Genomic DNA, 27,991 nt, shown 5'->3' with positions numbered 1-27,991 from the left:
TAGAGCCGCAACGCGTTGCCGCACAACCCTCACTTTGTTGTGAGCTACGCTTTGGCTTGGACCTTTCGAGCGCTCGTTCGTTCGAATCAGTCGCTTGCGGTCTGCGCGTTGTTTATGTTCGTCTCCTCGCTAGAATTCATCAATTTCGACGCCCCGAGTTTTAAGTCGTGTGTGTTATTCTAACGAAAATAAAAAGCCGCCTTTAGCTTAAATAGAAAGAATATAAATAAAGGGAAAAGAAATTCAAGTTTTGGCAACTGTTGCGTCAACGCTTCTCTGCCACAGTTAGAGTTATTCCAGTAGCTAACGGTGCTTAAGTGTGTTGAAGTTATTGTCTGTACTAATAAGGGCTACGAAATGGGCGCCAAGTTGTTGGAAAATTTCTTTAATGCCATTAAAGTGTGTGAATGTTGTTGCCAAGCCTAACGGCTGCGGCCTATAATTAACCCGAAAAGATACAAAAAGTATCTGCAATTGAACTGTGTAGACCGCAAATACGCGAATTTCGGATTTGCCAAACAGTTAGAGGTGCGCGTGTGTGTTGCAATAATATTAACAACAACAACAACTTAAACAGGAACAGCAACAACAACAACAAATACAAGAAAATGCCGTCAACAGCGTTGCAATTGCAGTTGCAGCGACGACGTCATCAGCGCCATCATCATCAGCAACATTTTTGGATAACTCTGACATTTGCAATGCTTATGGGTAAGTTATACGAGTATACGAGCAGTTTGCCATAAAGAAGTTATTAGACAGAGCAAAATGTAGCTTATAGATACGAAACACACACATAGACACACACTTTTTTTTTTGGTAGCTGCAACCTGCCACAAGCGGCGGCTCTCGGTTTCATTTGGCAAAAGTTCATGACATTTGCCCACGAAAAAGAAAAAGAAGATGCGAGGCAGACATGCGACTTTGTCAGACAGCGCTAGACAGTCGGACAGACGGGCCAGCCAGACGGACAGACGGACAGATGGATGGACATACAGAGACGCTTTTATCTCACAATATACATGTAGTATGAAACGCTTATGCCCGACAAGGGGCTTGTTGCCTGAACTCACACACACTACACACACACACACACCACACATACACACACACACACACCACACACACACACGTAAAACTCCTTTTGTCTGGCTGCTGTTTTTGCTTGAGTTCGTCGTCTTTTTTCTTTTCGGTTTGTTTGTTGTTGACATTTAAACACTTGTGTTTTTCGCTCTCCTCTCTACTGCTGTTGTCGTTGTAGTTGTGGTTTCAGCAATAGCTACAAATAATAATAAGAAGAAAAAATGATTATTTTTTTGCCACCGCCAAGTGTTGCGCTAACGTGCAACAACCCACAGACTCCGCTCCCCATTCTCTGGCACCACCCCCTGCTGCCCCACGCTGTGGCCCAAGTCTTGTGTTGCCGACTATCTGCCATGCCTCGTTTTAAATGCAAAACTTTTTCGTATAAATTTTTACTCAGTTATTTCCTCAACATTCTTGCAGCGGCAGCAACTTTTTTACTTTTTTTTTCTTCATTGTTTTATTTTTATTTTTGTAATACCCTTGCCGGTCGGGCATGTTCTAGTTTTGGGAAGGTATTGTGTTTACATTCGGAAAAGCAATTCAAAATCATTTATTTTGAACTGCGATTTTTGCTCAAGATAGAAATTAATTACATATTTCGGCCAGGGGCTATTTATTTTTGCAAACCAAAGCTGATTACAAATAAATATAACATTTATGGTGAAATCGTTGCAAACATGCCAACGTTTATCATGGTTTTAGTTTCCCAGTTGAAGCCAAGAAACTTTTTGGCCATGCATAATAATCAAGTGATTTCAATATTAAATATTAATGCATCTTTTGGGTTGTTTAAGTCAAATATTAATTAAATCTTGTGCTAAAATTGCAAATGAATGAAAATATTTTTATTTAATTGAATATCAAATGGATGACTGTGGCCTTAGTTGAGGCAATTCGGAGCTAACACAACAATAATTTATTTTATTTGGTTTTAAATAAACGTTAAATAAATGAATAAAAATAATATTTATTTACAATTTTGCTTCAATAAATTGCAAGAATCTCAACATCTTCGTTTTCTATTGGAGCTGCTAAAAATCAAACACGAATCTAGTATTGAACGAATTTAAGACTAGGAATAGTTGCTTAGAATAGATGTTTATTAATAAATGTTTTCTCAAAAGAAATTGTGGTGCCGATCTCATAAATGCTAAGTCTGTGCTGCTTAATATTTTTTAATAACTAAAAGTATTGTGGAAATATTTTGAAAGGTCCAACAAATATTCACCTCTGGGTGGGAGTAGGCTCCCACATTTTCAATTTTGAGATAAGGATGGCACCGATTGGAATAAAAAGCGTGTCATGGGAAAGCAATACAAAATAACAATTTCGATTCCAGGATCGATTCCGATTTGGCGAAAAAGGGAGCTATGGAAACATTATGTACCTGCCGAACCGCCGTTTAATCAACTGTCAATTACTTCTATATTTTGAACACAATTCCAATGAAATTTATCTCAAACTGTGTTCAGAAGTGTAGCCATTTGTCGACTTACAAATCACTTTTGCTGTTGTTGCTATTTTCCGCTACTTTTTGTTTGTTGTTGTTGCCATAGCTGCTGTTTATTTGATTTATGCGACATAATTCAGGCGAACTTTGTGGCACACATAATTTAATTTTGCTCCTCACTCTCTGTGCGTGGGGTGTGGGGCTTGCTTTTCGCACTTTAACTGCCACTCGCAACATTTTTGAGTCGAGTTCTTTTTTTAATTACATAAATTTTTTGTGAAACTTGCCTTTGGCAGTTGCTTTAGTTAGTTTTCGAAAATTTGCTTCAACTAATTTGAGAGACATTTTTTATTTTCGTTAAACTTGCTAATTGAAAACAGTTTAAAAAAATAGAGGGTCGAAGAATAATTTACAGAGTTTCCCGCTCACAAAAAGTTCAACAATTTGTGGAGCGCGACAAGTTAGACTTTTTGTTTGTTTTATTTATGCTTTTATGGAGCGTCTGTTAATGAATTATGCGCGCACAAACTTAAACAGTAAACAATGTAAGTTGGACAAACGTGTGCTATATTTAACACGATTCTAATGATTTTATAGCCACATGACGAATCTATTAGTGGCCATGAAAGATTGTCCAAATTCTGGCAAATTAGCGAGTTGCTAATGAAGGGCCGGCAAGTGTTGGCGCTGTTGGGTCGGCGCTGAAAATCAGTTGGCAGAGAAATTGGTAAGATATGAGTGGAATGAGAAACAAAAGCTTATTTTAGATGAGTTCAGCAAATAAGCAGCAGTATAGAGTGCTTTATTTTAAGGCAACAATCAGCTATCAGTATGCAGATGTTGGGATACAAGAAGAATATAGTGCTCTCCTTCAGATCCCTTCACTTGCCTTTTTTTTAAATTGTCTGCAAAAAACCTCTTCACTGAATAATGTTCAAAAGTTTTTGTATTGTTTTTGGAAACCTTCTATTAAAGTTATAATTCTTTTTTTGAAGACTGATCAGCAAAGCAAATACATTCTAATGCTCCTTTTTATAGTCGATGATTTCATACCATTTTATTGTGGAAAAGAGTTTTTGGTAGAAAAAAAAAGAACAAAAAACTTATTGAGCGAACTATACAATAGATAGGAGTCTGTGATCATTAAATATCCTTTCTGGTAGGCCAGTTGTTTTATTTGATTAGCTCGTCAAGTTTCGTTGTAAAATGCAATGTTGTGTGTCTTATCTGAGTTTTTTTTTTCGTCGGTTCTTTGGCACACTTGAGCCATCATGAAGAGGCTTTTCAGTCAAACTCAACAACCCTACGCACTAACCAGCTAGCCGACTACTCAACTAACTAACTAATTTGGCTTCCCCACCTGCAATTTAGAGCAGCTGCCCATTCAACTCTCATGTGTCCACTTCTCCGGCGCACGCGCTCAACATTTAATAACAAGCTCAAGCTGCAAAACCAAACAAGTCAGCCATTCAGCCTGCCAGCCAGCCAGCCAGCTAGCCAGCCATCCAACCAACTAACCAAAAATAAAAAAGTAAATGAAAAAAATATGCCGGGCAAGCTGTAAGATGAAATACACCTGCCTGGGTCTGGTCAAATTTTTAGCATGTGTAGCAACAAGACAGCCAACCTAAAATACAACAAAAAGCAGCACACAAATTATGATTGTTATTATTATTTTTTTTTTTTTAGCACAACTAGAAAATTGAGGATGTGGTTAAGCAGCGAGAGGAGAGGGAAGAGAGAGAACTCAGTCAGGGCTTACAAATTCTTTTCATGTTGTTATTGTTGTTTGTTTTTTGATAGGCTCTGTAAAAGATTCCGGTGCAGGGCCGGGTAGCGCTTAAAGCCCAAAAAGTAGGTTTATGCGTCGCGTCGACGCATCGTGTATGCCTGTAAACATGTATGTATTTGTGTCTGTCTGTGTCTGAGTGTGTGTGGTTATGTGTGTGTGTGCATGGGGAACATATAGAACGGCCGACTTTACTTTATAATCCCAGCGATTTACGTAGGCAAATTGAATTAAAGCTAAAACCTCAGCAAACAGAGCTCTGAGCTGAGCTAAAAGTGTTGGGGCGGACTGCCTGGCCTGGCCTGGTCTGGACTAGATTGGCTTGGCATGGCTTGGCTTGACTTGGCCGGGCTATAAGTGTGGACTTAAAACCGATTTAGTTAAAGCCAAAGCTAAAATGTGTTAGCATAAAGGTTTTGACGCGTGTGTTGTGTGTATATTTCTATGTATATCCACAATATATATTGTGTATGTGTCTGTATGTGTGTGTGTGTGTGTGTGTGTAGATTAAACGCTTCGGCTTATGGCCAGGCGTTGTCATCGTCGTCGTCATCATCACCATCGCTGTTCTTGCTGCCTTGTTGGACTAGTTTGAACTGCTCTCTTATGCGAATCTGGGGCTAGTTAAGCGGTGGGTTGAGGCATGAACTAATGGTGGGCAGTTAGTGGCTCTAAACCGAACCAGGTTGCTCCAATAAAAAAAATCTGCTGCAAATTTCGTTTTGTGCCAAGTATGTAGGTTGCCAGTAGGTTGGTAATAGCCAGATACTGGTTGGCAATACGCAACACCGAGTTGTCATTCAAGTACAAGTATATGTTTTTAAAACCTGGCATTTGGGTATGTTTTTCATCTTTTGAGCTTAGATCCATCACCACTTATTAGATATAAGAATACCCCTCGCAAATTCGCACAAGTCCGAGTATGAAGACAACCTTTTTATAACTGCTCGCCTACCCTGCGTAAAGACTCTTCCGCTTCCCAGCAATCAGTCAGGACAAACCGTTTTATATACAAGAAGTAGTTGTATTTAGATAATAGTGACAGCTTTCCTGCCAAATATAAACACAAACATACTCAATTGTTAAAGTCTTGAATTTTTATTATCGTTCCGTTAATGGGAATGTTGCGTTTTCTTATTTTAAAACAAGCCGCTAATTTACATATTTCTCTAGAGGACTCTTGCAGACGCAACAAAGAGGCAGCAACAGCCCTTTTTCCCAAAACAGACAATCATTATAGCAAGGGAGCAGATAAACTTAACAGGTTTCCCCCTTAGTTCTTTTCAAAGCCTTGGGCTAACAATGCTGACTCACTTAAGCTGGGGAAACTGCTAGAAACAATAAAATTTTCCCAGCAATGGTTTTTGTATTGTTTTTCATTCTCCTCGCTCATGTTTAAGTGTGTATTATATATACATACAAGTATGTATGTATAATAGGCGAATTGAAAATGATTTAAACATTGAAATGACTAGAAATCCTTTTTCTGTTGAGTCTTCAAATTAAGTTTAGCTTTTCTTCGTCTTTTTCTGAGGCAAGGTTCAATTGAAAAAATATTCTAAGCGATCATGAAATCAAATTGATTTTTAATTGATATCATTCCGATTCTATGACTATTGATAAACACTTCAATAAATTTGTTCTGATTTAATGAAATTTTGTGGCAATGGGGAAGCAAGTGGAGATGCGGAATTTAGAGCAGTTCCGTTTCAGTCCGATCGGTAACGTTGTGGCTCTTATTATACTTTTTGAAAACGCTGCTTAGAAATAAAATCATTTCATTAAAAGGCATTAATTCCCTCGAATAAAAAGTAATACTCGTATTTGATTGGACTCGAAATGCAGAACAGATATGTATACTTTTCTTACCATTTATAATTGAAGCAGCGACTTCTGAAGCAAAATTCTTGCAAATTTAAACGAATCTTTGATGAGGAAATATTAAAATTTGTGAAATTTGTTATACTGCGACCTTTTGCGACTTTCAAGTGAATAATGGCATTCTTCGTTAACACACTGAGCTTAATATTTACTGCAGGCCCCTCATATTAGCCAGGTCTTTAATTTTTTTGTTTCCACTTCTGTAGCCTAAGAATTCCAACCATTCAGAGCGTCACTCCTTTGGCTAACAAACATGCAGATCCAGGCAATGCGAGCATCTGAATTCAGGCCTCATTCACACTCTCGGACACACACATTTACATTCCCCAATACACATAATTACAACCCTGGGCTTACCTTTTCATTTGTGCTTACATCTCACTCAGTTACAATGTGCTGTGCCGAACAGAGACGGACGGGGGGCACAGATAGAACAGACAGATAGATAGATAGACAGACAGACAGACACACTGAGAAGACTTGAGTCCGAGTCCGTAGGACCCCGCACAAAATGCTGGTCATTTGTTTTTATGTAAATAAAATGCGCTTCAATGCTGCTGCTGCTGTTGCAAGTTGTTGTTGCTGGTGTAGCAAGTTGCTCATGTTGGCTTATGCATATTTGCCTTTCCCCACAGTCTTACAGCCTGCCACTTTTTATTTGCAAACATTTGTGTGTGTGTTTATTTAGTTTTATATTTGTTTGTGTGGCTGGTCAAAAGCACAAAACTTTTCTTTCTTTTTGTGCAAATTCACTTCCGCCGCAGACTTTTGCCAACAACAACAACAACAGCAACAGCAACAAGAACAACAACAGCAGCAGCAGCAGCAACTACAATTACAGCAGCAGTTGGAACAACAACAAATGCAGTAAAAACTCATAAAAAAAATTAACGCAAAAAACGAAAAAGAGCTGAAAATTTGCTCGCAACTTTGCTGGCTGGCTTTTCTTTTCTTTTTTGCTTACATTTTCTTGCTGCAATGAAAATAAATAACAGTTTATGAAAATTTGCCAAAAATCAACAACAGCAGCGACTGCAACAACAACACCAACAACACAACAGTCAGCACTGACTTTTCCTGTTTGGCTTTGAGAACGAAACGTTTTCCCCCTTATTCTATTGTGAGAAGCTTTTGCTGTTTCTAAATATTTCTTTTTCTTTCGCTTTTCGTCCAGAGCTGCTGGCGTTGCTGGCGTTTCTGGTGTTTCTGGCGCTGCCCATTTAAAAGGCGTTGACAGTAAACTGGGCAGCCGTAACGGCGACCACCTTCAATGGCCGGCACTGCCCTCTCCCTGCCCCACAGTTCTTGGCAAATTCGTGCTAACGAGTTGTCGTTTGGACTTCAAATGTAAAACAAACACAAAAAACAAAACACAACGAATAAAAACGCGTTCGCTTTGACGTCGACGGCTTCAATAGGCCCACGCCCATATGTCTGCTCCTCGCCGGCCCCCCTTCACCGTCGTGCCAAATTGAACCAATTTTTGTTGTACTTGTACATACTATATATTCCTTGTTTTTGTGTACGATTGCATTTTGTTTGTCTTTTCACATGCACATGCACATGCACATGCACATTCGCATGAGTGTATGTGTGTGTTTTGCTTATTTTGCAGCACTTTGCTTGTCAAGTGGGTGAAAACTCAGCTGCGCTTTCAAAGCTCGCCTATTCATGCGTAGCTCGGCCTCAGTCTCAGAGTCTCAGCCCCAGCCTATGCATTCATTTATAGACTCACACATACATACATGCAGAGAAAAAAGGGATTGAAATGCATTTGTAAGCATGCATTTGTATTCTGAAGACAAAACACAAACAATGGCATAAATAAACTTCAAAGCAAATAAATATGCTTTATTAGATTTAAATGAAGAAAAACTTGTTGAAAATCCTCAACAAACATTTGACAACAAGATGAAGAAAAATACAAATAAAATTGGAATTAGAAGTTTAATAATTTAAACCAAACATATACATATAGTATGTACATGTGTATTTTAGGATACACTTCATTTCTCTGAGTGTGCATTCCTATACGAGTATACCCCTATGCACTGACAGCTTGAGGGGCGTGCGTAAGGTGTCAGCAGCACCTACCACGTTGCAATCGCCACTGCATGCTGCATGCTGCCTGCTGGCTGTTGGCGGCTGAAGTTGAAGTTGTGGCAAATGCGGTGGCGTGGCGGCTGCCACTTGAGAGCAGTCCCGCCATCGTCGTCGTAGTCGTCGTCGTCGTCGTCTCTCGTCAGAGCCATTGCATTTTCGGTCATTATTCAACGTCATTGCAGTTTGGCGTGGCATGGCAGTGGCCGGGCTGCCATTCGTGTTGCACATTTGCCACGGCAGCAACAGCAGCGGCAGCCACGACATCAGCCTCGATGATGCATAATTTGTAACGTTATATAAATGCAAACCGTGTTGATATTTTTTATGCTAATTGCATGCAAGCAAAACTTAATACGCTGCACACACAGATGCATACATACATACAAGTATATGCATGTACATACAAGTATGGTATATAGCGAACGATACAGACACTTGCACAGCTGTAATTATGTGCGCTGGCAAAAAAGAAAGTTGACAGTTAGGTGGCGTCAACAGCAACAGCAGCAGCAGCAGCAACACAACAAACAAGTTGCAACTGCTGCATTGAAATCGGCGCCTCTCTTGCCACTCGCTATGCTGCACATGTCATATATTTCTGTGCATTGCCATACATACATACATACATACATATATAGATGATTACACATACATATGTACATGTGTACAGTTAGGTGTTTGTGTCTGATATATGCAATTATGCATGACGCTGAGATCTCGCTGATAAAGCAGCAACCACAACCAACAACTTCAACAACAGCGACTGAAAAATATTAAACAAAAAAATGTAAAAGATATTGGGTTAAAGACATACCTACATATCAGTATACATGCAGGCATTCACATATGTACATATATAGTATACACTATGCATACGTGAGAAATTGGTGCAGAGATTTTTTTCTGCTGGAGGCTTTAAAGCCAACAGCTGGCATTTATAACACCATTTATGACAGGATGAAAAGCCGCTCAGAGCAAAAAGGTATCATAGTGTGAGAGCTTATTGGTGTCGAAATCAAGTTTATGGCAGGCCTGCCGAGTTCTCTGATTGAGCAAACCTTGGAGCTCAACCGAATAGCGGTTTAATGGCCAGAATTGGCGCAATTATAGCAAAATCGAAACACAAAGCACACAACCGTTAGATGACTTATCATTTATTGATCCACACACAATGTTATTGCAAGTAACTGCAGAATTGCTTAAATGATTCTCAGGTTATAGCACATTTGTAGCTAGCATGCAACATGAGCGATGCCATTCAATTGATTATGATTTCGATGACGGATATTTTTTGATGAAAACTCGATGATCGTCAACACATTGGAGAATGAATGGTAGTTTGTGCAATTATTTGGCATTTCATAGCAGATTTATAGCAACTATTTAGACCACTAAACGCATTAAAACTCTTTAAATATTATACCAAATGACCAAATTACGTTCTAATTCCGTGTAGCTCGCACTTTTTTCCATACTCGTACACGCAAGTGCCAACATTATGATTTGCTATGAAAAAAGTTGCTATAATTGCGAAACAACACTGCTCTGGCCAATTAATTAACTTTATTACACATCGCGGCACAGCTTGTTAACTGCATGGGTACATATGCCATAAAATGTTACCATAAAGCGCCATAAAAAAGTTCAAATTACTAGTCGAAATAGCAAAGCAACGGAAGCAGCCGTTAAAAGCCACTTAGTAGCGCTCTAAAACCGCTCAGTAAAAACAATCCAAATCACCATCGAGAACCTCCCGAAACGTAAAACGACAAGAAGAAAAAATCTCTGAAAGCGTTGCGTACTCAAACATAAAAATTCATTAAACGCGCATTCAATAAATTACGCTATCAAACTGCATAAAATCCGCTAGGCGCTCAATTGAATATGCCACGGCCATATCTCCAGTCATTAATCTTTGAGGGGCGCACATAGCCGACGTTGACGATGTAGTAGTAGTAGTAGTTGTTGTTGTTGTTGTTGAGTTCCTGCTGAACATTTCTAACTTGATTTGCAAACGGCATAGTAAAGCCTCCAATCAGTGCATGTCCCCCACTACTACCCCTCCCGCCATAGCCCCTTTTTTTGATGCCAATTTGGCTATGCAAATATGTATGTAGCAGGCGGCAATTGCTCGCTCACTCGACACTGTTTGTAGCTTGTTTAAGTGCTGCCAATTAACGTACTGAAAAGTGCAACCCTGCGCCCTGCGCCCAACCCTCTGTGCGTAAGAGCCTCCACTGAATCGATATTTACTCAATTAATTTATAACTTCCGCCAACTGGCAGCGCAGTCTCGTCATCGTCATCGTCACCGCCGTCGTCAAAGGCAGCAACAACAGCAGCAGCAGCGATTTTTCATTCATTCATGATGGTTAATAGCAGCAACAGAAAAAAAAAAAAAAAAAAAAAAAAACAGTCAAGGCAAAAAGTTAAAGCTTCGTGGCTGTTGACAACGTCAGCGCCTAAGTCGTGCTCGTCTTCCTCTTATGCTTCGACTTTTTGTAATATGTAGTGGTTGTTGGTGTTGTTGTTGTTGTTGGTTGCTCTTGATGTTTTTGGGCCGCGCGCACACACAGGAAGCAATCATCGTCGCTGGTACTCGTACAAGTCATATTAACTTACACAACAAGAACGAAAAAATCAGGCGACCAACAACACAGCAACAACAACAACAACAACAAATGCTACAATCACGGCAAAAAGTTGCACAGAAGCAAAGTAAATGATAGAGGAAGAAGAAGATTCTTTGGACCAAGCTGACAATCAAACCGGGCCAGCTGGCTGGCTGGCCGGCTGCTTGGGCCCAACTCCGAGTTGGTGCAACGGACTTACTGGATGGCTCAGAGCTGGATGGCCATAGCTGGCTGGCAGGCTAGCTGGCTGGCTGACTGGCTGGCATATGTTGCCCGACAACTTTGCGCATGCGAAAGTTGAGGGTAGTGCATGAAAATATCAATGAAGGCTTAAAAGTGGCCTGCACCGTCCAACAAAATGCGAGCAGGTGCAGTCAGTACACACGTACGCACACACACACACACACATGGAGATATACATCGGCACTTACACTCATGTGTGTGTTTAATAATGATGGATGGCTGACTTGCTGTGTGTGTTTATGTGTGAGACGCGCCTAAGCCGGTTTTAATGCCCTTCCCAAATGGAGTCTAACGTTTTGGCTGTAAGAGTTCGTTAAGCATTCAAACCATATTATAATTCGTACCTTTTTACTAATCAAGCTAAAGAGCTCTCCTTCATTATGTACTAAGCTCCTTAGAATTGTCAGAAAAATTCGTTCTACCAGCATCTGTTTGCTTACATGACTTTAAATTGAGTCCAGTTTTCATGCTTATAGATTCAATTCGTCTCTACTCAAGTCTCTACATTTAAAGCAAAGAACAGATTCATTTACTTTAATAACTGACGTCATGTTCCAAGTTAGTTTTAAATGTTGAATAGATATTTCCCATCTACAAATGAAAACCTAATCAATGAATAATATTATAAGTGGAAATGTGTTATATTATGTCTTGCACACATAATTTTCTCTACAAAGTTATCTCAAAAATAGTTCACTTAAATAGATAAATGATCACAAAAATATGGTTACAATCTAGGGTATTTCTGCTTCGATGAACCCCGTGTGGTATTCTTTTCGTGTATTGCCACATGCACTTCTTTTTCACTTTGTTTTGAGAAGCTTGCCTCAATTAAATTCCGTCGTCTGTCGCACTTCGAGAACCCACAGGAGTCAAGTGGTAACCCAGGCCCAGGCCCAGGCACAGGCCAGCTGTAACTGTTCTGTTAGCCAGAAATTGAATTCATAACAAGACTGACAGGGCGCGTACAGGAAGAGCCCAAGATCCCAAGGGAGAAAGGGAGAAAGGGAAGTTGAAGTTGACGTGGAAGTGAAGAAATTGAAATGGAATCGAAAACATATCGAGAAAGGCACGACAATGGGAAAATTGTTTATAGCATTTTGTGCTCTCTAGCTCTCTTTTACAAATTCCCGTTGCAACAATAACAGCAACAACTACAAAGGTAACACCAATAACGAGTCTAGGGGCGTGCGACGCGTGTTAATTTTGACAAATGAACATATCGTGTTGATCATATGAACAGACATACTATACACATGAGCCTACGAGTGTGTATTTATGCATGCAAATGTGTTGTTACAAGGTATACTCGTTGTGCGTATATTTGTGCGTGTGGGGGTCGCAAAGCTTGTCTATAATTTACAAACTCTAACAAAACTTTAAAGCCGATACTGCGACGCAGACGAATAGCTACAAGATATATGTTGCTTTTCTTAATTATGGCTAACTGCGTCGCTGTTGTTGTTTTCGGCTCTTTTATTTTAAATTTTGTAGTTTTGTTGGCCTCTAACTAATCAGCTCCAAGCCATTAATCTGGCTTGGCCATGTTGCACCGTGCGTTGTTGTTGTTGCTGCTGTTGTTGTTGCCATGTGATTATCTAACATTTGGGCTTTAGTCAAAATGTTATGCTCGAGCAGTTTCGCAGAGTGAGATAACTTGAATTTCAGGCCGCGCTTCGACGCGCTTGAATGGCTTTTTGGATCTCACAGTCTTATGTCTTATTAAAGGCCAATACATATAAACAAAGTCTTAACAAAAATACGAAAATTGCAACAGTTGGGAGTTTGGGAGCTTGAAGAGCCCGCAGCATCTATGTACACACTCTATACTACTTGTATATATACACTTACCCTTGCATATAAAAACATAGTCAGATATAAATCTAATGGAGACACCTCGGAAATTGCTGGTCCCAAACATTTTGCTTAACAATCAGACAGTCATTAAGTTTTATGAAAACAAATGAGCCAGATTTAAATTTGGACAGTCAAAATATATACAGACGCACACACGTACTCAGAAAGCAAGCAAACAAACACTGAGGCAACGAAAATACAGCTGCCAAAGTTTAAATCTGCATAAATAAATAAAATTAAACAAAAAGCAGCCAAACAAACGACAAAAGTGACTGAAAACTTTGAAAACAGCCACAATCATTCATTAAAATTTGAGTGTGCGGGCACAAATGGCCAAAATAAAAATCACAGAAATAAAAATGCATGTTTTATACGACTGTATATTAACATTTTGCTTTATATGTAGTATAGCGTGTGTACATTTATATAATAGCTGCGTATATTAACAATTCTGGGAAGCATATAAATATACAGTCGTGTATCCACGAAGGTAGCCCCAAAAATATACCAAACTACTTAAATTCGTATCACAATATGAAGCAACAATTCGAGAAGTCACTTCTAACGATCGATCAAGTTGCTTAAGGTCTTGAAATAACTATTTAAATGACAAGTAACGGTTCACAACTTCCCGTTTAAAAATTCTCCATATTCGTAGGCCACTTATTTCATCTAGACTCCAAGCGCTCAGTTACTTCTTAATTCGAATAAATTGCAATAATAATAATCAAATATTCTAAGAAAAACTTGAAAACCTATTTCAGACAACAAATTATTCATGAACTCATGTTACTTACTTCTTTTACTGCCCTCGTATATTCGTTTTTGAAACATGAACAAATAAATGGACCTGCAATTTTATAGTCGAAGATAAAATGCATAAATTCATGAATGAACCAAATGTTTATTGAGCCATTCATATTTAAGGCCAATACGCTATGCGCGTACCAAACGGATCAAATGGTAGTAAAAAAAAAAAACGAAATGTTTTAAAATCTATTAAAAAATGAGGAAACAAAATTATTGGTTTTTAGCATTTAAAACATGTTTTGCCTCGATTTGCATCAATAGTGAAATGAATTTATGAGTAGTCGGGATTTGCTTTTATTTTTTGTAACGCTTAACTAATGTATTTATACGAGTGTCGCTTCAATTTATTGCAAAATGATTGAAGTGGCTTTTGATTGAGCCTTCATTTAATTCAATTATTCAGTTTTAACTGCTTGCCGTTTTTCATCAACTTTTAAAATAATTTTTAATTAACCAGAACATATAACATATCTTTGGACCTATGCTGAGCATTAATAATCGTTTAAATTATAAAGCTTATAATGAACTTTATTTGAAAGCTGCAGTTCCACCTAATTTTAAGTTTAAAACATAATTTTCAGCCTGAACTGTCGATAAAGTTCAGCTTCAATAAAACAGCTACAAAAAATGTTGACCTTTTGCCAATATGGACAGGTACACAGCCAAAGAAACAGACAGACGGATGGACGTAGCGAAACAGCAAACGACAGACAGGCCCGGTTCAGTTCTGCTGCCAGACATTATAATTATGCAGCTGCCAACTGCCACATACTTGTGCCCGCTCTGCGGCAAAGTGTGGCATGCAATGGCAACAGCTCCAGCTTCAGCTTGCTAGCGAATTGGCATTTTCTAAGCGACAAGTGCAGCCGTTCAGAAACAGCAATAGCAACAACAACAGCAATCGAATAACGACAGCGCATTAAACTAAGCCAAGAGCTAACTTAGACAAAAAGTCAAAGTCGTACTGGGGCCTCAGAGTTGGCGTAAAGCTAAAGTCAGCCGTCGAGACAGCCAGGTGCGTGTGCTTTGTGTGCCCAAGACGACGGCATACGTGCATATCGAGTAAAGCAGTACACCAATGCACACATAATACATACACGTACATATATATAGACATATTTAGATATACTCGTTTATACCTACGCTGCTACGTTGACTAACGCGGCTCACATTGACACGTTGAATTCAAATTCAGTTCAATATGCCCCGCATCGGGTGTCGCACAGTGGCCTAGCTGGTAATATAAATAACATACTATATAATGGTATATATTTCGTTCCACCAAGTTGACTTTGGAAGGCAAATCATAGAAAAAGTGGCGTACGCGTCGAACATATGTATTTTAAATGTAGGATTCAGAATCTACCTTCCGGATTGAGAGATTCACACCAATAAGGAAACTCCTTAATACACTCAAAGAAAATAAATTAAAAGAAAAAACTGAAACAAAAATTTGACTTCATCGAAAAAAGAAAAGAATAGAAAAATCCCTTATATTTTCAATGGTATTTATAATAAAATATAATAAGTACGAGTATGTGAAAATTCTCTAAGATGAGAATTTATAAAGGAAAGGAAAGCCTTCTTAATCGAAAAACCATTTTACTTAAAATTACAATATTTTCTTTAAATTATGACATTTGTAATAAAATATGAGCATGTAATAAAAATGAGATGAGAATTTAATAAATTGAATTGAAATAAATTGGCCTTACAACACCCTATAAGCTTAGCCTTATTAGCATATTGTTTGAGGATCGAACCACTGTGCTTTAAAGCCGTCGTGCAGTCTGTCCATTTGTCGGCCCACGTCTTTGTCGCTTTTGTAAACCATTCATATGGCTAGCAGCCGCGACCATTCATAAACCCGTATTTGATTAAAGTCATAGCTATGGCTATAGCTATAGCAAAAGCAATAGCCATGTTATGTATGTATACTATATGCCTCTAGATGTGTGTATATAGTATGTATGTAAAGCCATTGCTCTAGTCTGCGTCGTTGTTGCCCACACGGCGGTCAATTGCTTTGCTTAGTTAGTGGCTCGAACTGGTTTCGTTGCGGGCTACGAGTAAGAGCGAGTAAGAGCGCCAAATGTTGTTTTGATTTTTTACGAGTCTATCGCTGTAGCATTTTTTACTGCTGCTGTTCTTTGTTATTGGTGTTGCTCTTGTCTGTGCCTGATTTCTTATTTAAATGCCCCCGAGCTGTGGGATGTGTGAATAGCAGTTGCCACGTGGGCTGCGAGGGTTCCTCTCGTTGCTGTTCAATTCTAAAGACCGGTAGTCCAGGGGCTTAGCCGTGTTAAGCTGTAAAAGTCGCCCCATCGCCAGGCCCAAACTTAACGCATTAAACTTAGCGACCCCGAAAACTTTGCTGTTTCGTTGGGCTCCTCTGCCGACATGCTCGCATACATATGCGATGGAAGAAGAACCCGCTACCAAAACCAAAAAATTAATTTGCGCTCAGCAACTTTTCGACAACAACGGCGAGCGGAAGTTAAACTTTGGCCATTTGCAGCATTCCCCCGCACGATTCGTCTCCCTTCCCACCACTTAAGTAAACTCGAATCCAGACCTGGCGATGGCATAGCCCTCAAGTTTTATGAGTAGACTAAATAATATTTTGTTGCATATTTTAGGGCGCTAGGTAGAAGAGCTCCTAACAAGCGTTTTGAGTTCGACTTTCTCCGCGTTTTTATTTTCACTCTGGCTAATTTATTTTCATAGACTTGCTGTCTCAGCATTCATTTTCGTTAGCCTAGGTGCTCTTTAGCTCTACAGCTTTTGGGTTTTCTTTTTATTAGGCCAACCGTCATTGTCAAATTTATGACTAATAAAATTTGTCAATTTTTTTTTAAATAAAAAAAAAAGAATTTTTTCGTTCACGCTGGCCAGTGCAGAGCCAAACGCATGTGGGTGTTAATGTTGTTAACCCCCTACGCACAACGGCGACAACACCATCAACAACGAAAACAACAACAACAAAAAACAACAACAGCGACAATAACAACAACGTTGACACAATAACAAAACTGGCTTGGCTTACACTGTAGTAATGGCCAAGTCAACTGGCTCGTTTTGGCCCGCTCCGTTTATTTGAGTTGAGTGGCTTAGAGTCATAAAATCATCAAATGAATTACACTTGACAATGTTTTCGTATTTATGACTTAACTGTAGCTTTATTATTAGGTACAAAAAATAATAAGTACGTACATAATAACAATCGAATAAAATAATAAAATTGTTCGCTTACACCGCAAAATTTCTTTAATAACTAACGTTCACTAAATGCCTGCACTGTCTGCATTTTAATTTTGTGCTTTCGAAAATATTTGCTCAATAAAATGTTGCAACAAAATATGCATCAAGCTTGGAAAAACACCACTCCTCCACCTCCTCCTCCACCCCCGCAGACGATCCCATCTAAGCCCCCATTGCCAGTGGTGCAAGCCTTAATTTAACTAATTGGCTTGCCCGCATACGCCAGCCACAAAATATTTTCAATTTTCGAAAACAATTTTCATGTTGCGGCTAAAATATTTTTGTACATCATATTCAAAAATAGTTGACAGTTCAACTGGGCCAATCATTTTTATTAATTAATTAAAGATGAAAGCTGGGGCCAACGGATAGCGGGCAGCACAACTTCATCAGCCATGGCAACTGCTGCTGGTCGAGTTCATCTAAAATGCTCATGAAGCAGAAAATAATTAATGTTAATGCTTTGACTCTGTCCGGGCGACGAGCAACCGGCACTGAATTTCAGTTTGCGTTTGAGGTCGTCTTCAATTTGTCCCCTCCGCTCCGCTCCACTCTGCTCCGCTCCACTCCGGTCTATTCTGCAGACCGCAAAGTTCATAGCAAATTAGTTGATTAGTTTAACTGCGACAGTGGCCAAGCATCAGTGGGGAAGGGTATCTGGAGAGTATTGGTGGTGCAGAAGCAGTGGGGTGTGCAATGGGCTGGAGGCAGCGTTTGAGGCGTGTGACCATTGACATGGCTGGCTTATAGCCGGCACCCATTTGTTTGTCTGCAAATTTTGTATAATTCAATCAGTGCAGGCTTCGAACGCACACAAATGGGTCCAAGTCTGGGTAATTCGGCAATTTGTGAGAAATTTGCTTGCTTGCAAACAAGACTAAAGACTGCCTAAAGAAGCTAGTTGAGGAAGGGCGAGGCGGTTATCGGCAGAAGGGTGCAGCTTGAAAAAATATTAATGAAGATTTGGAGGTCGTTGCCGAGGCCAAAACTGCCATTACAGTTGGACAGCGATGAGCAAATGAGTTATTTGTTTTTTGTTTTCTTGTTTTGTGTGAAAAGAATAGCATTTGAAGAAGCACCTGGGATCAGAGTGGCAATGAGCAGAAGCTGAGTTATTCCGGAATAATTATGGGAGTTTATTGAAATTCTTTAGCTTACTGAGATAAGCATATGGTGCCCGACCAAAGGCCATGTGACTGAATGATTAGAAATTACTTCATAGCAATGTAATACTTTAAAAAATTAGCAAGGATTAAACTACTTGTTAAGATATAAAACAATTAGAATAAGGGGACAGGAAAGGAAGGAAATTGCCGCTCCCTGACACGGTTAAATAATCGAATTAAAGTACCAAAAAATTTAAATCATACTCAGCTTGGGCTGCATCTAACATTTCAGTGCTACTCTATGAATTTATGCAGGCGTTCTAAAATGGGCTCAGTTTAAACATTGTTCTAATTTCTTCTCTACTTTCAAGACCACTTTTCTGCATGGATTTAAGAGGCTTTTTATTCTTTCATCTTTTTCCATTTCTGCCGTTGATCCAGCTAATCCACCCACGCTTGGCAATCACCAGCCAGCATTTCCAGCTCAAGCGTTTAAATGCCGCATATTAGCAGATTCCATTAGACGGAAAGCAGCCGACACACGTTCGTCGTCGCTCTTCCCTTTTAAATCTCTGCAAAATGTTTCAACCATTTAAGCACTTAGCCCACCCACACAATTACACAATCACACCCGAGTTCGCATACAGTTATAGATGTATGTGTGTAAAGTCCCTAAGCCGCATGTTAAAAATAATTGTCATGGCTACTGCAAAAAAAAGGCTTAAGTCCGCAGCCAAATTTAAAACAATTTAAACCGCCCCAACAAAAAACAATTCCTACTACGAACAATAAATGGTGTTGGCAAAGCCGTTTAATCAATATCATAAAACACATTTGTTGCAACAACGACCAAAACATCCAACAACAACAACAACAACAAAAAACTGGCCCGAAAAAATTTTAATTAAATTTATAGCACAAAGCCACAGAAGTGGCAAGGCGCGTCGTGTTTGGCCCCCAAAAGTGAGATTTATGGACGCGTTAATTTTGTCAAAGTCAGAAGAGAGTGAAGCGGCATACAAACATACATACATACAAACATACATCTATACATACAGATATGAGTATACATAGTCGTATAAAAAACGTGTGCGTGTGAGTGTCCATGCCTGCCACTGTGCCTGTTAAGTGTCCTGGCACTAACAAGTTGCCAAAGGAGTTGCCAGAGATAGAGAGTGAAGAAAAAACCTCACCGGATTTCCTGTGATATGCCACAATATTTTCCATTAACGCGTTGAAGTTGCAGGCAAACAGACAGAAAAGGTTGCTGTTGCTGTTGCTGCAAACTGGTCTTGATAAGCGCCTCAGTCTGGCCTCTTCTTGTCCCGCTGCGACCAGCCAGCATTGGCAGCATCGGCAGCATCAGTTCCAGCTCGGGTTGGCTGGCTACGCAATATAAAACGTGCGAGAAAAAATAGAAACAGCTAGTGGCGGCAACAAAACAAAAAGCAAAACGTGTGCTAGCTAGCTGGCAGGCGCTACAACAACCCAGGCCCAATCTGAGGCTCAAACATACGAGTAGAGCCACTTCAGGCTCTTGGTCAACTGCCACAGTAGCCCTGGTCTAGGCGCTGTGTGGACTGCCGCCTGCTGTGTGGACTGCCTGTTTGCTGCCTTTGTATGAGTTAATGACTTGTAGATAGTTTAACTTACAAAGCGTCAGTTGCTTGCTTACTTACTTGGCCTGCGCACACATTCTCGCTCTCCCTCTCTCCACAGTCGTTGCTGGTTGTTGTCTTCTTGGCCAGCAGTAGAGTTGACCATTAGTGCGACATCCGGTGTTGCGCTTCGCTTGCCACACGGCAGCAGCAAAGTAAGCCTGTCTCCGTTCAAAACTATTAGCAAGCTTTCGGCCTATGCCAGCACTCACTTAACTTTTAGACCAGCACAGGATCATCATCATCCCCATCGACGACATCATTATCATCATCCTGGCATACTATGGTCAGCACATCAATGCGCCCAACGTTTGCGGTTAAGCTGTTAGTTTAGTTTGCGTACAGTTTGTGGACCGCTGACAATTACGACGCACTGTATTACTCATACCACTCATTCCTTCAATACTGGCCACTGACATAGGCACAGGGATAGGCAGTTGGGCTCGCAGCGTATGTGTATGAATGAAAATGTAAACCGGTCTGTTCTCTGTTGTCCGTCGTCGCTCGCCTGTCCCGCTGTACAGCTGTCCAGCTGTACACTTGCCACTCGCCTTTCATTTACTTTGCGCTCCATGCACTTCACTTCACTTCACTTGGTCGGTCGCTCATCTCTTTTTTCCTTTTTTGTTTTTCGTGTGTTTTGTTTCTTTCTGCTTCCTACTGTCACACTTCAAGGATTTCTTTGTTGGCCCATCATCCTGCCCTGCATATGTGTGACAATTACCCACTGCTCATTGTCTGTATTGTAGCATGCAACGGCATAGAGAGCAGGGTGTCTGCCGGCGGTGTCGGGGGCTAAAGGGCGGCGGGCCATGATGGGCGAGCCGCTTTTGTAATGGCACTAAATGAGTTGTAGTCATTGGGGTCTCGTCTTCAGTGTTTTTGTCATTTTCTGTTTTTCGTCATCTTTGGTCGTCGTCGTTGTCGTCGTCATTGTCATCACAAAAAGTAAAACCTGTTAAGTTCTGCACTCTTTTTATTCATTGCTATAGTCGTTGTTGTTGTTTTTGTCGTTGTCGTTGTTTAATCGCCACAGGAAACATTTTGCATTTGGTCAAGTGACTGACTTAATTGCTTGAACTTTGTCCAAAAATGCAAGTTGCTAGTTGAAACTTTGAACTGCCCCAAATGCAAATTACCCCTCATAGCTGTCGAAGTCTTAGTCACTCCATTAGAGTGTGCATGTAAGTTTATATACGTGTGTGTCGGTGCCGGTGTGTGGTCGGTTGCCACATTTCCGCTGCGACTAAATCATATCCGATAGCTGGCGATAGCCTAAGCGTCCCACACATCGTCGCCGCCATCGTATATTTTATTTCTTTTCTTCCCCCTCCCCATATCCATCGGAAACTGAACTCATTTCAAGACCATGTCGCCGAAGCCATCGCTATCGCCATCACTAGGCCAGTCCGGCGCGGCCGGGCTACAACAAATAATCAATTAATCCATTGATGAAGTCCACGACAGCGACGTTCATTTGTTGGGCCATTTGTAGGCATGTCTCACGCAGCGGCAATCACACTGCACAGTGGGCTGAGAGTGGGCTTGAGATGTGAGCTCTCCGTTAAAAATTGATTTAATTATATAGTGTAGGAAGTAAAGCCCATCATTTTTGCACGAGTTTATCTTCATTTAGATGTGACTTAGGAGGGAGTCTATTTGAATATCAAAATATTTGACACAAAAACTATAATAGGGGAGGAGTTGTACGCTAGAGAAAAGAAAAGGCCCAAATAAATTTAGATTATTGAAAATCCATTTACTGCATGATAGCATATAAGTATTATACTTGCATAATTATTTTTCCTCTTTTTAATTTATAAGTCGATTTAATTTAGTCACAAGTCTGCGGTTCGCCTCAAGATCTTATCACTAACACAATTAAACCAAACAGGGGCAGAAGCTTTTAGAAAAATGTGTAGCCTAGCAAATGGTTTAGTTGTCAAAAGATACCAAATCTGATTAGTGCCTTAGAATACTAATTAGCTGGAGGGGATGAATGAGACTGTATCTCCCACGTAGTTGATAAACTATTTGTTACTCCTCACAGCCCCTGTTTCAGTGTGCAGTCGATCAGGCCTTTTCATAGTAGTACCTATGTAGATTGCTCTAATGCTGATTAGGCCGACGCATACACAAAGCCAACCAGCCAGTCAGCCAGCCAGCCAGCCAGCCAGCCAGCCAGCCAGGCAGTTCAATTTCGTATCGAACGTGGCTGGCTCACTGGCTCACTGGCTCAGGGGCTCACGGGCTGCTTGCTCTTTTCTTTAAGACATTTTAATGCTAATGAGCCACAAGCTGTGGCTGAGGGAGTAGTGCCTGTGACTCTGACTGGGCCAGCAGACCTACACGAGGCTTAGGTGTGGGTTGCCGGTAGGTTGCTGCGTGCGAACGAATGAACAACAGACATGTCTCAATGACAAGCCTGAGAGTGGCCTGCCACATGTGTTTGTGTGAGTCAGTTGGAAGGTCCAACGGATGGGCGGGAGAAAAAAAATATACTTGTACCAAATTAGTGCGATGTGCCTGAGCGGCACTGTCGGGGCTTAAGGTTAAGTAATATGTATTTGATGTGTGATTGTGTGTGGGTTGTAAAAGTGGGTAACTGGGCTGCCGCTGACAAGGCGATTGAACTGTGCCCGATGCACTTCACACCCACTACGTGCGAAATTGTCGAACGTGCTGATTAACCAGTCCCGTCTTTCTCTTTTTATAGCCGCTAGTGGTAGCTCAGCCAGCGCGCAGACACCCGCTGCGCCGGGCGTGCAAAAGTTTCGCGTAACGCCGCACGATCTTCAAATACTCGAGGGTACGGACACACTGATGCGCTGTGAGGTCTCCCAGCGAGCCGGAAAAGTGCAATGGACCAAGGATGGGTTTGCCCTGGGTTTCTCTGCGGTTATCCCGGGTTTTCCACGCTACTCTGTGCTGGTGGATGCCAAACATGGGACATACAATTTGCAAATCAAGAATGCCACGCTCGAGGACGATGCCGAGTACCAATGCCAGGTGGGCCCAGCTATTGGAAATCCCGCCATACGTGCCAACGCCAAACTAAGCATTGTAGCTGCACCAAGCACCATCGCTATTGAGGGCTATGCACGCAACGCTAAGGTCGAGGTTGTGGAACGACAGAACCTAACTCTGCAGTGCATCACTGAAAACGCGAATCCAGCAGCGGAAATTGTCTGGTACCAGGGCGAAACGCCCGTTCAGCAGAGTAAGTAAAATTCAATTACTTCATTCTCTGTTCTATTAAACAATTTCTAGTCTCCAAGAATTTCGAAGCAATTTTCGAATCTACTTATTTGTATCGACTGGATCTTTTATATCTCATCTTCTACTTATCCATGCCAACGTCTTGTTAAGTATTATTTCTTTATCTTGGCAGTTCCTCTTGTGACTGTGAATGAAACTTCCCCGAAACGCTTCCGCACCATCTCAGTGTTGAAGTTACAGCCCCGAGCAGAAGACGACTACAAAGAGTTTTCCTGTGAGGCGCGCCACAAGGCACTGCCTCCGGATGTTCCGATGCGCGCGCAGGTGCAATTGTCTGTCCTATGTAAGTACTCATTCGCATCACCTCCGTGTGGCTGCTAACGTCAGCTTGACCTACAGATCCACCAGGTCCGCCCTTCTTCGAGGGCTACAGCCAGGGCGAGACATTAAGGCGTGGACAGCAGCTGCAAATCGCGTGTCGCAGTCGTGGCGGTAATCCTCCTGCTCAGCTAGTTTGGTATCGTAATGGTGTTGCGATTAACTCACCCCAACGTACCTCGGGTCGTCTCTCAGAGAACGTGTATAAGTTCACGGCCACGACAGCGGACAACGGTGCTAATTTAGTGTGCGAGGCAAAGAATTTGTTGTCTACAACGCCTCTGCGAGCTGAACTGAATCTTACGGTCCTTTGTAAGTTGCGAGGTCAATGAATGGCCACATGATACTTAAAAAATTGCACCCCACAGATGCGCCCAAAGACGTTTATTTGAGCGGCAGCACTGAAGCCAAAGTAGGCGACACTGTTCAATTAAATTGTATGACGGCCCAGTCTAATCCACCAGCACGCATTAATTGGTCTATGAACGGTCGTCCCTTGACAAATAGCAGTTTCAAGACAGCAATCAGTTCGGAGGGTGGCTGGATTAGCAGTTCAAACATTAGTGTGAGCATCGATTCGCAAAGTCGCACCTTTGTGGCCGTCTGCCATGCCCTAAATGCAGAGCTAACACAAAATGTGGTGGGATCCCATACAGTGAATGTTTTGTGTAAGTTAAGGGCACTACATTTCAGCCGCTCTTCACTATAGTAAGTAATCTTTCTAACCCTCAGATCCACCATCGCCACCTTTGCTTACCGGCTACAACGATGGAGACATTCTCATCTCTGGCTCCATCATGAAACTGCAGTGCAGCTCCACTGGCGGCAACCCCCCACCCATGCTCCAATGGTACAAGAATGATAAACGTATCAATTCTGCTAATAAAGTGACAGACAGCAAGATCAGCTCAGAGCTATCGATACTGATCAATGCTTCGGACAATAATGCCATATATAAGTGCGAGGTTCAGAATTCAGCCATCGACATACCACTCTTTGCCACCAAGACCCTGAGCGTACATTGTAAGTATCTTGACGCTGGTGTTAGTCTGCCTGTAGTATGTGTTCACTTACTTAACCATCTCCTCTTAGTTCCGCCTGAAACGGTGAAAATCAGCGTCGTACCTAAAAACCTTGTGCCTGGCATACGTGCCAAACTTATTTGCGATTCGAGTTCAAGCAACCCACCAGCAAAAATCAGCTGGTGGAAGGATGGCATACCAGTGGAGGGTCTTAATTTAGCCAATAAGCCGGGACTGTGGGGTGGCTCGGTCTCAACTCTGGAGATGCTAGTGAATATAACGCAAGATCTGGATGGCATTATCTACACCTGCCAGAGTCACAACGAAATTCTTCAACGAAGCGTGCATGAAACCATTAGCCTCGACATACTCTGTAAGTGTTCTTTAGCTGTCAATCCTCATCCTAGAGCATCCTTGAAACTAGATTTATTCTGCGCAGATCCTCCCAAATTCGATGCTGGCCAAGTCACGAGCTTTGTGGGCGTTGAAGGTGCGCCTTTGCAAGTCGAACTACATGCTAATGGCAATCCAATGGCAATTAGTTACACTTGGACAAAAGACGGGCTCTCCATTGGCAGCAGTTCGGTAATAGGTCAACGTTTGATCTCCGATGGTCCACGGCTTAACATTAGTCGGCTTAGTCGCAACGATGCAGGTGTCTATGTTTGCGAGGCGATAAATACGCAAGGCACCGCACTAATGGAAGTGCAAGTGATTGTCGAATGTGAGTGGCAACTTACTTATTGAAACAATATTCGTAATCGTATTAAATTTTTAGTAACTTCTAAGTAGAAAAATATTTATAGCACTTTATCGCCAAATACTCATGCTTTAGTTGTTGTTTTTGCTCCCCCCTCTAGATCCACCCACCATTACAGCGGTCAGTGAGGGTCAGAGTTTTGTGGCCGGCGAACAGGCTGTCTTGGCCTGTCACATACAAGCACGTCCGCTTGAAGCCGCGCATGTGCATTGGTCACGCAACGGCTACGAACTGTCGGCACGCACCACAACGAGTTTCGAGAACGGGACGGCCTATCTGCACATTGAAAACGTGCAGCGGGGCGACATTGGCAACTTTACCTGCAGTGTGGACAACCAACGGGGTCCGGCAGCTGCCCACAATGTGCTCTTGGTGGTGCAAAGTAAGTCGTATGGCAGTTTCTTTTTCGAAGCTTGAGATGGTCGAGCCTAACTGAATACTTTGCAGCTTCTCCGGAGATTGAGCATTCACCTGCCTTTGTACGCTTTGCCGCACGCTTGGGTGTGCGGGCTCAGCTCATTTGCCGCGCTCTGGCATCGCCACAGCCAAACTTTATTTGGCGCCGCCACGGCAAGGATTTGAAGATGCAGCGACGCAACAAATTCAAGGCCATCGAACGGCAGGTGGATCCATTGCACTACGAGTCGGCATTGCTGGTGGAGAATACCTCACCCGACGACTACGGTCAATACGAGTGCGTGGTGCGGAATAGTTTGGGTCAGGCCAGCACCACCCTGGAGTTCAGCAAACCCACTCGTCCCGATGCTCCCTTGCAGCTGCACGTGGGTAATGTTACTGATAATGGCAGTGTAGAGCTGCTGTGGACGCCTGGTTTCGATGGGGGTATGCAGGTTTACTATCGCGTGCGTTTCAAGCTGCAGGGTGAGGAGAAGTACAAGTATGTGGATGCCAAGCCGGGGAGTCAGAATGTGACATTGGATGGTCTCAAGCCGGGAGCCACTTATTACTATTCAGTGATGGCGGCCAACGAGGCCGGGGGTAGCAAATTCTTGCCCGACATTAAGCTAACACTGGCCAAGGGCTCACAACCTCTGTCGGCGGAGTATACGGAAAAGGATGAGCTGCCCAATGTGATGATTATTGGAATTACTTCGGCAGCAATGGTGCTACTTGTGTTGAATGCCGCCCTGGTAGCCTGGTTTGTCATACGCCGACAGAATAAGACCCAAGGCGATACAGAGCCCAGCGCTGATGATGCCTATTCCAAGGATGACAATCAGTCTGTCTATAAGGTAATTTCACCCACTAATCCCCAGCAGAAGATTGGTTCTTTTAATGGCTAATTGAATGGCTAATATAGCTGCCAATCACTGCTTTACAGGCGGATGTTCAAAAAAAGGCGGCCGCCTCAACATATCTGGTGGAAAACGTCGACATCATACAATCCACAGCGTATCCACCCAAATACCAGGAGAGCTCCATGTGCACGCCACCCTATCCGCTCTGTAATCCAGACTTTACGCGTACTCTGCCCAATCCAAAGCGACACAGTCAGCGCAATAGCGCCACGGGCATGATCGAAGGTCTGCCGATGCGCGCCAAGGACGATCATATGCTCATCTCAAACGGGTTGTACATACCATCACCATCGCCTGCATCGTCGCTGGTCATTAAAGGCAGTTACATATCATCGCCTTCGCCGGCGCCGCCTGCAGATGGCTCGTATTTCAATATGAGTGACAAGTACATGTCTTATCCGCCAGTGGTGAGTTGAAAATTACTGGGGAGCGCCCTAAATGGAGTCTGACCTAACCCTCTTCCTATATTTCTCTCCCCCTCTCCATTTCTCTTTTTTCATTTCTCTAACAGACATACTAAGGCGTCGCTTTCAAATGCTATATGTCTTGGAAGCGAAACAAAACACCAGCCAAACCCAGCTAGACTGATTGACACACCAACAGCAGCAACAACAAAAACAGACAACAGACGCAACAACAGCAACAGCAACAACAAAGATTGCAGTTCAATCAATTAAGAAGCATTGCATGTTCGATTTGTTGTTGTGTTGTGCTGTGCTGTGCGTCGTCATATTTTATTTTTTGTATACTCTTTTGTTTTATGTTTATAATTATTATGACTATTATGACGTTAATGATTATGGAGCGCAAATGGAGAAAACATGTTGAATGTTTTTTGAGAAAAGACATTTGCATGCTGCGCTCAAAGGCTGTGATAAGTACCTGCGCCTCAACAGCCGCTGGCGTGCGGCATGCATTGCACAAACACACACACACACACACACATACTTGGATACTCAGCACGCACGTCACACTGCGGCCCAGACATCGACATCGACAACGACATCAACAACAACATCAATCAATGCAAATGGCCGCCACAGTTCGCCTCAGGTGCAGGTGCACTCTCTTCTAACCCCCTCCTCCTCCACCAACCACCCTCTCTGAGACTACGAAATACGCTCCGATCCACAACAATACCAATGAACACAACAACAACAAGTAGCCGCAACCGCAGCCACAGCGTTCGTAGATTACAACACAAAATCGAAAACAACAACAAGCTGACGATGCAGCAACAAAAAGCAGAAACAACCACACACTCAATTCTAATTTGTAGGCATTTTTTCTATGTTAAGTAGTAGCAATTACGATTTTTAGAATTTAGCATAAATATTAACGAGTTCGAACTCATTCTCATTAGCAGTTGTTCAAGTTTAAGATCTACAAGTAGAATACTATACTTATATACACAGAT

General features: G+C 41.8%; 2 protein-coding genes across 6 annotated transcripts in view; one reads left to right on the top strand and one right to left on the bottom strand.

Annotated features, from left to right (window-relative positions):
• The window catches only part of LOC115634030, a 147,125-nt gene that overhangs the window by 28,201 nt on the left and 90,933 nt on the right, over window positions 1-27,991 (bottom strand). The window lies entirely within an intron of this gene.
• On the top strand, window positions 603-27,991 carry LOC115634031 (nephrin). The gene is made up of 12 exons (XM_030531572.1): window positions 603-711; window positions 22,593-23,096; window positions 23,268-23,438; window positions 23,495-23,785; window positions 23,842-24,141; window positions 24,206-24,496; window positions 24,566-24,868; window positions 24,935-25,219; window positions 25,356-25,637; window positions 25,703-26,508; window positions 26,577-26,981; window positions 27,086-27,991. The coding sequence occupies exons 1-12, from the start codon at window positions 609-611 to the stop codon at window positions 27,092-27,094; spliced, it is 3,750 nt and encodes a 1,249-aa protein (XP_030387432.1). The 5' UTR covers window positions 603-608; the 3' UTR covers window positions 27,095-27,991.

This window comes from Scaptodrosophila lebanonensis, unplaced genomic scaffold (genome assembly GCF_003285725.1).
Source record: "Scaptodrosophila lebanonensis strain 11010-0011.00,11010-0021.00 unplaced genomic scaffold, SlebRS2 tig00000001-arrow-pilon, whole genome shotgun sequence".
NCBI classification, from domain to species: domain Eukaryota; kingdom Metazoa; phylum Arthropoda; class Insecta; order Diptera; family Drosophilidae; genus Scaptodrosophila; species Scaptodrosophila lebanonensis.
This window is presented reverse-complemented; position numbering and strand designations above follow the sequence as displayed.

Excerpts from the sequence above, each read along its gene's own strand:
- LOC115634031 (XM_030531572.1), top strand. The coding sequence starts at position 609 with ATGCCGTCAACAGCGTTGCAATTGCAGTTGCAGCGACGACGTCATCAG. Across the intron at positions 23,786-23,841 it reads ACTGAATCTTACGGTCCTTT|ATGCGCCCAAAGACGTTTAT; the intron begins GTAAGTTGCGAG and ends TGCACCCCACAG. Across the intron at positions 25,638-25,702 it reads TGTGCTCTTGGTGGTGCAAA|CTTCTCCGGAGATTGAGCAT; the intron begins GTAAGTCGTATG and ends AATACTTTGCAG.